The sequence below is a fragment of the Alnus glutinosa genome, chromosome 1 (genome assembly GCF_958979055.1).
Source record: "Alnus glutinosa chromosome 1, dhAlnGlut1.1, whole genome shotgun sequence".
NCBI lineage: Eukaryota > Viridiplantae > Streptophyta > Magnoliopsida > Fagales > Betulaceae > Alnus > Alnus glutinosa.
The window spans coordinates 45,543,476-45,552,895 of NC_084886.1; the positions used below are offsets into that span (position 1 = coordinate 45,543,476).

The 9,420-nt window shown below is 34.4% G+C and overlaps 1 protein-coding gene across 1 annotated transcript; it reads right to left on the bottom strand.

Annotated features, from left to right (window-relative positions):
* Window positions 1-686: 686 nt before the first annotated feature.
* Window positions 687-7,482, bottom strand: LOC133852577 (lipid phosphate phosphatase 2-like). The gene is made up of 8 exons (XM_062289351.1): window positions 7,255-7,482; window positions 3,896-4,121; window positions 3,691-3,778; window positions 3,479-3,588; window positions 3,245-3,338; window positions 2,096-2,284; window positions 1,936-1,995; window positions 687-1,204 (listed from the first exon to the last, which is right to left on the bottom strand). Exons 2-8 carry the CDS (start codon window positions 4,109-4,111, stop codon window positions 990-992), a joined length of 972 nt encoding a protein of 323 aa, XP_062145335.1. The 5' UTR covers window positions 4,112-4,121; window positions 7,255-7,482; the 3' UTR covers window positions 687-989.
* Between the last annotated feature and the right edge of the window lie 1,938 nt (window positions 7,483-9,420).

Consider the following 9,420-nt stretch of genomic DNA (forward strand, 5'->3'; position numbering starts at 1 on the left):
CAAACGTCCCCGTCTATCATTTCTCCTTGATTTTGGATGCAATGGATGCTTTGGAGGGGCTAGCTAACAGTCTATTTCTATCATTTAATTTTGATCATATCTTGCTCTTTGATTGCCGAGAAAAAAAAAATGGAAGAAAAGTAGCGGAAATTTATCACCAGTCGGATGCAAAAGAAAAATCGTGCACTATTACTTGGACAGCAATACTTCCTACTCTCCCACAAGCAGATCCATTATGAATTTCTTCTATAGTGAAAAGAGGGTTTTGAGCCCATGAATTATTGGCGACCTCTAAAAAGTAACAAGAGAGCCTATAAAATTAAGAGAAAGAGGGGGGACGAGAGAGCCATATTACTCATCAATTTGTGTATTTTAGAATCAGCACAATCACGTTATAGAGCCATATTAAACAGCAAATTCGTGCGACCAAATGCATTGAGATTTCATGGGAAGAGAACTATTGCTTAGTGTTCTACAGTAAGAATATGATATTGCACTGCATTTTTCTCTACATCAATGTAAATCTTGCTTTACCTCTCTACGATTTTGCTTCAAAATAAACTAAAACCATGCTTCACTTACATCATCAATTTCAGAACCATGATCAGAAATCCAGTTCACAGATCCAACTTGCAAAGACGCAAGTTTATGCACCCAATATGATTTTGTCCACATGAATGCCAGGAAACTCGCCAAGATATTCATCATCTATACGTCAAAAACAGTGCCGTCTGAGAGGTAACAAATCAGTCAGTACTTCTATAGCCCTATCATAACCAAAGGAATAGAAAAACACACACTGGTTAACAACCAAACAATTTAAAAACAAGTCAATCTAAGGAATGAGGATTGTTCAAGTTAGTTCCACGTTAAAATTTTGAGTTCTAATATCTATTCTTTTTCCCCTAGGCATGCACACGCACATCCTATTGATCTTGAAGAATATGGACATCTGGTAGTGTATTTGTCTGCAGTTCCAGCCTTTTACGTCAGTGTCTTCTCCCACCTTCCAATGCATCCAGCATGGGGCCAGAGTCCGAGTCCCCGATATCGACTCCTGATATTGCAATGTCATGTTGAGCTTGGACATGTGTAGTTACAAGCTCCGATTGCTGCCGAACAAGACGACTATTTGTGATGGTGGATGACTGAACACCATTTCGAGACTCTGTCAACATCTCAAAATATGCATGAGGTGCCCAACCTGCATAATATAACAACATTCAGCCAAGATACTCATGAACGAATCCACTTAAAGATTAAAGCGTTACTCCTTAACTTCTACTTAAAAAAGGAATGTAGTAGTAGAACAGTTGACTCATGGCCTATTTGCATAGGTTAAATAATATGAAATTATGAGTTTTAAAACCTTATCCAGGAAGCTCGAACAAAGCTGTGAAATCCAGTGCAAAAACAGATGAAATCTAAGTGACAACCATCCTTCATCAGATACTGTGATATTTGTAGTTTCATCCCAGGAGGAAAGTATTTTACCACCTTGTTCTATTCTAATCTATATAAACATTACATTGAAATAAAAATCATTCTCAAGATTGCTAATAAGGTACCCTGTCCATGCTCTTTGTTTAATATCAATTATGACAGCAAGCTGGTATTAGGTTTTGTATGCAACAGACTACTTATGCCAAAGAATATAAAGACCTTGTAATATCTTTCTTCATTTTGTAAGAAATTAACTGCGCAACAAACACATTTGACATTTTAAAGCTCAACAGTTATGAATTCTGCCATTCACAAATTTCTGATCCAGTTAGTCGACACAAGTACACATTTCTGTTGAAGACATGCTTAGATGCTGGTCACCAGACAGTTAGATCATTGCACAGAAGTTGATAGGAAAATTTTACAGAAAGACATTAGAGCATATTGTACATAACCATTGATTAAGAAAAAAAAAAAAAGAGAGGGCATTACCATCTACATCATATGGGGCTGGAAAGAATTGTAAGTAACAAAATGAAGCAACAGTCATCCCTGCATAAAAAGTTTAAACAAGACAAAGGGCAACTATGAAGCAACAGAGAGTGTGTTCTCAACAAACAGTTCAACAGAAAACAGTCCTTGACAAACAAACCTAGAAGACCTCCAGCAAATACATCTTGCCAATGATGCCAATAATCATCAACTCGAGAAACTCCAACTAGAGAAGCAAGTAGAATCGGCGAGAAAACAACACACAGCTTTGCAACATGCCCCTTACGGTCAAATACCCTGATTTTCCCGGCCTGATACCAAGCAAGAAAGCCAAGACCTGCAAAGGACCCTGAAGCCAAAAGCCAGAATTAGTCTAAGCTAAGTTTCTTCTTGTACAAGGAGCTCAAGATAAACAACTGAAAATGAACTAATATTAGCTGGAACCGAATCCCGATCTCAACACGACCATGTGCAAAAGCAGAGTATTTTTTTTGGATTGCGCCTTTGCACTTTTTAACGAATTCCATTTACTTTATATATATATATCACTACAATGACATCAATCTTGGTTACTTTGTTCAAAGTAAAAGACCACATGTTATCTACGCTTCCAGCATATGAGTTTGAAATTTGAAAAGAAACTAAGCACAAAGAAATATCCGTGGTATTCCCATACAAGAAACTTTTCCTGAAACTTTAAAAGGGGGATTCTGGTGTCCCTTGGATTTGCATACTCCAAAAGAAGTATGAAAATCTGATATTGCAGAGAAAGTCCAAAATGCTCTTAGTTAAAAGAATTTTTGCAACCTAAAGAATTTACTGAATAAAAAATTAAAAGGAAAAAAATGTAAAAACCTACACACTCATTACAACCTAAAGAATTTACGGAATCATTTGTAAAGCAGCATTGACTAATTCAATGTCCAGGGACATCTAAACACCAAACTATTGATTGAAGAAACGATCAATTGTGCCTTTGTTATTTTGGAAGCTGTAGACATTTGGAATACCAGACTCATGTCCATGACCAATTAATGATGGTTGCTTCTCATTTAATCAATATGAAGCTTAGCCTTCAGGAAACAAGAGCACTATCCATATAGGATAAACTAAGAAACTTTTTGATATGAAACTTGTCACTAATAGGAACACAACAGCACATTGCAACACTATAACCACAATAGATAGAGGTGTGAGGTCGGATATCTATAAATGATAACAATCCCCAAGGATGTAAACTATGCATCAAGCATTAAAAAAGAAGAAGAAAATGACCACCAAGCCAGCAATATGACCCTTGACTGCTTACAAGATGTATGCCCACTTGGGAAACTTTTGTGTCCTTCCTTAATGACACTCTTATTTCCAGTGCACAATACGTTCCTTGTGACAGAATCAAACACCTGCACATGTCATCCACCTACTGCATGTTGACTGAGAAAAGAACTTACCAAAAGCAAAGACTTTATCATAAAATATTAAAGTAAACAACAAAATAAAAGGAAAAGGAAAACCAGGGAAATCTATGAACTGGAGAACCAACCCCTTTGCCATCAGGGAAACAACGCCAAAAGAAGTCTGGACGTGGACGGCCAACCCCATCTTTGATTGCATCAGTTATGACTGCAGTGATAAATACAGAAAATAGAAGGCCTGGACATGCACAAAATATCCATTAAAATGTTATCATGATACTACAATGACATGCAAACAAACACCTATATTACAAAAATTTAGAAAGGGAGGAAGAGCTACCCATTATGCCATGGTGCAGATCATAAACATCCCTTTTGATGAAGTAGTAGATGAGAATGACAGCAAAAGGCAGCAATATTGCGACAATCTGTTAAAATAATGGATACAAAACAGATTATTTTTTATGTCATAAGCAAGTAACGTGCAAATACCTCATGCACAAAAACATCTCTTGAATTTATTATTTCACAGGGACAAAACTCACAGGAACAGCCCAAAAGGGAACAGTATTGCCTTTCAAGGGGTATCTGAGGTCTGTCATCATCCCCTCTCCAACAAAACGGTGAAATGGTTCTATAAGGTTCAGAATGAGGTCCATCACCACAAGAAGCACAAGAATTAGCCAGTCGTACATATGGATTCTTGCCACTTTAACTCCATGGGATCTTAAAGTGTGTGCACCCAATTGAATTTCTGGCATTTTTCAAAATCTGACGGCAAATTAAAAGCATAGTTAATGGAAATGACATTACAAATTCGAATCACTATAACTAAGCACAAACATGAAAAAGGAAAAATGTCACAACATAATGTTACAGTAATAAATGTGGAGTTAGAATAGAACTTCAACCTCTTGAAAAAAAAAAAAAAGAAAAAAGAAAAAAAGGAAATTCTTTCCCATAAATAGGCGGAAACAAATTATGATCAGAACCATCATACTGATTTCTGTTCGGGTATCAACAATTAGCTGCAATTACAGGAGAAAAAGAAAATTACCCTGTTCATGGGTCAATGATGTATAATCATATTCTAGGATCTCATGAAAGTCAAAATGCAGTCAATACACCGCAAAAGATAAAAGTAAATGTAATCATTTACAGAACATGTAGTATATTAGATACATGGAAAAGTAGTTGTATTCCATCCACTACCTATTCACTAGCGAAGGAATAATCTTCTCTAGAATGTAAAAAATGTACTTTTAGTGGGACAATCTTTCTAATGCAATAATGAAGCAAATGAAGAGTAAAGTTACTGTAAGCCATGATTCAATGGCTCTGGTCCAAAAGAGAGGTTCCAATTGACTCTAGGGCCAAGTATAGATCCACAAGCAAGCATGAAAAAATCAAGGTATTCTGAAGGTTAATGAACCAAGACTGCTGCCTAATCGGTTTCAACCACCGCCTAACTACAGTCAACCAGGCCCAAATTATAGGCAGTATGAACTACATAAAGGGGCAGCCCAGTATGAAGTATAAATCAACAAGCAAGCATGATAACAATTAGGTAGGATTATAAGAAGACCAATCCCGCATAACTACAATATACAAGGCTTTACCCAAAGGAAAGTTGGATGGTCAAACCTTTAGTGTGAGTTGCATTCCATTTGGGCAATTTTGTTGCCCTTACAGTAAATAGAGGGAAGAAAGATTCCAAATAATTAGGGAAGTCACTCTCAGTTGTAGAGGTGCTAACAGACAAAGCAAGGTGAAGTCCTATTGGTCACCTAGTAATTAAGCAGAAACACATGTCTACACAAATATTTTACTAGTTAAGACTACATTACAAAGCATGTTGCTGTATTATGACAATAGTGAATTAAAGTTCATGAGTCTAATAACAAAACCGAGTATTTATTAATGGAGAATAGATGAAATCTTAGCATCTTAACAGTGCAGCTTAGCTGGGAAAGGGAAATGAGAAGTAACTTTTTAACATTTATTTTTCTATATGCAACCTACACTTACCACAATGATTTTGCAAAGTGCTATACTTGAAGGCAGCAACAATAATCTAAATTAACAGTAGAGAAATATGGAAAGCAAAAAACAAAAATGACAAACAGACAGACATGTGCAAATGTAACAAGCAACTAAATGGAGAAATGACATAATAGGAGCAAAAGAGATTCTTCAACTCAAGCCAAGTCAACTGGAAAGCTTTTGGATATAATTCCCATTCCCCTCAAGTTCCAGTTTGAATAATATAACAATTTAATTGTCAAAAGTTTTTGAATGCCTACCATCGTATGCACAAAAGACCATGGACTATGAACAAGCACAAAGCTAAGAGTGACATTTGTTCATCAAAGTAGGAATAAAGGACTATCAAGTGCCAAAGATGGTTGTCTAACAGAAAGTTAAATACTAATCTGGGTTGCAATATTCCAACAGACAGCAAGAAAGTCTAAGCAGCCAATCCACTTTAGATACTACTAGTTTCTCTTGATGCCTGTTCCTCTGTTCTCTACCACACTCAAAAGCATAACAAACCTTTCCAATCTAAAAGTCATACAAATCAGAACAAACACTACCCTCCACAAATCTCAAATAAGAATTTTGCCTCCAAGATTGTAATATTTAGGCTGGTTCAAGGACAACCGTAGATTATGACAAGATCGGGCAATCCACTTACCAATCAAAACCCAAAAGAAACTTCAAACTATATATATATAAAATACCACCCTAATCCAAAGCACCTATAATTATCTATCAGGCTGACTCGGTATAGCTTGCGTGTTGTAGAACCTAGCCAAGAAATTATTTAGATAACCAAGCAGCCCCCCAGGATGACTTTTTCATAGAATCTGAAAGCAGATATGAACGCTGAATGGAGGAAGTACCACTTGATAACAGCCTATGATTGTCTGGTCTATTTGAATAATTTGTTCACTCCTCCAAATATATTTCTCCAAGAAACACTGTTTATATTGTTAATCCTAAGGTACATCTGAAATTTATAATGCTATTATACATTTATTTATTTGGACAGTCACGGATCTTGCCAGAATTTAATGAAATTAAGTCACAATAATGCTGAAGTTATTAGTGGCACTGGAATACAACCATACAGCTGCTACATCACTAAATTTCAAAACAGAAGAAGAGTAACTATTATAGAATGATCACGTCAAAACATACAAAAGTACGAAATAACGTAATACTGGCTAGATTAAATGCTCAGTATATCTTAAACAATCTATCTAATTGAATAGATAGTGTAACCAAAACTGTAGCATAACAAGCATATAGTAGCAAAAACCTTGAGCAAAACGGCGGCTACAGAGGATCAGAAAAGGTAGTGATTTCTTATACTTTAATTTCTACTAGCTTTAATCCTAAACAAATTTAATGTACTCAAACTTACCAAAATCAAAAGCCTAGAATTTGTTTGAAGCAATTTTTCTTCTATAAGCCGCGTTTGGACTCTAAGAATGTGAATAAAAGGAAAAGAAACAAAACTTCTTGACATTCTATGCAAAGAGCAGAGAAAATGAAAAAGAAACTCAACTCAACAGAGCATTAACTGAAACATTCAGCTTGATTTAGTAGAATTTCCATTTCTTTTTCTCCTCGGAAGCAAAAACATTATGATTTACTGATAACTATACTTTCTTTACATGTCCTTCGTTTTCCAGGGAACCAAACAGAAAGGAGACCAGGAAATTCCACACTCAGCTTGACATGCAACAAATTCTCCAAAACAAACGCACAACAAACACAAAACGGACAAAATCAGAATAAAAAGAACGTCACAGTGTGCATACAAAAATAAAAACGAACAGGTTCACAGAGAGAAAGACAAAGACAAATTCACTCACGGAATTTGCAATTTCAATTTTACCTTAAAATATATGCGGATGAGAGAGAATTCGAAACGTTTTCAGCGAGCGAGAGAGAGAGAGAGCGTGGATTTTTACGCGAAGAGAGAATGAGGGGAGGAACTGAAACTGTGAGACGTATGTATACAAGGTAAAGATCTGTTTTGCTTTTCAATTACGGGTACTGAGGAACAGGGAGAGATGACAGAGAAAGTGAACAAAAAGAAGCGGAATTTTAAGAATGAGAGAATGTGAGACCTTTTCGCTTGTTTTTAAATTTTAAAACCGGTGGGGTTACTTGTCGTTTGGGGAACCACGCCTGACTGCCTGAGTCGTTTCGTAGCGCGTTGAGGTGTTTTTTTTAGAATCAAAATTCAATTATAATTTATTGAATTTCAAGGCAAAAATAAAATTAAAAAAAATATTTGGATGGTTTAATTTCTTGAGACGAAAAAAAAAAATTGATTTATTTTTGAAAAATTACAAATATCAAGAAATACCAATAGAATTTGTTTTTGAAAAATAATGCACCTAAACATTAATTTTTTACAATTAAATCAAGCCCAACAAATATAACCGACTAAAATTCGGATCAGGATCTCCTGCAATTTATTTAAAATTATAGATTAACAGATTATGTGAATTTAGGCCGGATCATACATCTAACATCATGAAAAATACTACATATTAAAAAATGTGACATGTTAACAATGATAATTGATAATATTTTTATCAGGTTCTTACACTTTATATCGTATAAAAGCTTTGAACAAAAAATTGTGTTTTGGTTTAGTAAATAAGAAGCGTCTCTTTAAAAATGAAGAAAAAACATTTTGAAATGAATTTTTATTTTGATTGCCTCGATAACATGTCATATCTTTAATATGTAACATTTTTTCATAATGTTTGATGTAAAAAAGGCTTGAATTTATATAATTTGAAAATCTATAATTTTAAAAAAATTGTAGAGAATCTCAATCCGTGTCTTTTAGTATGTTATTCTCACGCATATTTTAAAAATGCATATGAAAAATCCTAGTAAAAAATAATATTTATTGAATTTAACTCAAGAGATTTTGCAGCCTCTAATTATTTTCAGAACATCTATTTCCAAAATAATTAGAGAGAGCGAGAGGCGCCTAAGCTTCACTGAGTTCTTTTCCTTTCTTTTTTTGTTCTCTTTTTCTGCTCCCGATTATTCCTAATTTTTTTATAAGGTGTTCGCTAATTGAGTTATTGTTGTATCGAGATATAAGTATAAGACTATATAGATCAATCATAATCTAATTTATTTAATTAAATAGATCAAACCCTCCAATTCTAATCCTGTATTGAATTCGTAAATCGTATCAAAAAATATTTGTCATTATGCCGCGTATCGAGTTCGAATCGTACCAAAATATAAATATAAGATTATATATATCAATTATAATTCAACCTATTTAATTAAATGAATCAGGCTTCTCAACTTAATGTTTTAATTTTATAAAAAATCATATCAAATTCACAGATAATGCCAAAAATTGCCATAATAATTAGGTGATCCGAGCAAAGGCCGCAAGCTGTGCATCCTAGGTTAACGTTCTTCCAGAACGAAAAGTTTTCTTCGGGAAAACGCGTATGGCGATTCAAACTTCCAAAAGCTGCATGTCCTTTTCAAATGGAGCTTTTCTTTATTCCATAATTACATCATTATCTCCCTAACATTTGTCATCTCCTGTGCGTCTTATGAACATTTCACCGGTTGAAATAATTCAGGTAGGTGATTGTCAAAGATTATTTATAAGATTTATTTAATTAAATAAAAATTAAGTTGACTAATTATTTATATAATTAAGTGAAACTTATAAATAATCTCTTACAATCACATGTCAGAATTTTTTCAAATTTAAACAGATAATTTGACAGGATGAGACCGATTTGTAAAAAAAAAAAAAAAAAAAAAAACCCTTTATATTCTTTGCTTGTTCCGGGTATTATACTTTTACCCTTACCTTTGACGGCTTTACAATTTAGTGTCTTTGAGAAAAAGCAGTGTGTGTGGCTCGTGGAAGAGTATAGGTGGATTAGAAGAAAAGTTGATGAACCTTGATAATTAACCCTCCGAATGAACATCGACTACGTATGAGAAAGGGACTGCGTATTAGAGGATTGGATAAAATAAAAATAAAAAATAGACATGAGCCAAG

Bases quoted from the DNA above. Each gene is read 5' to 3' on its own strand.
- LOC133852577 (XM_062289351.1), bottom strand. From the start codon at position 4,111: ATGCCAGAAATTCAATTGGGTGCACACACTTTAAGATCCCATGGAGTT. The intron at 2,285-3,244 runs GTAAGCAGTCAA...TTTTGGCTTCAG, and splicing joins CCCAAGTGGGCATACATCTT to GGTCCTTTGCAGGTCTTGGC. The intron at 1,996-2,095 runs GTTTGTTTGTCA...CTTTTTATGCAG, and splicing joins ATTTGCTGGAGGTCTTCTAG to GGATGACTGTTGCTTCATTT.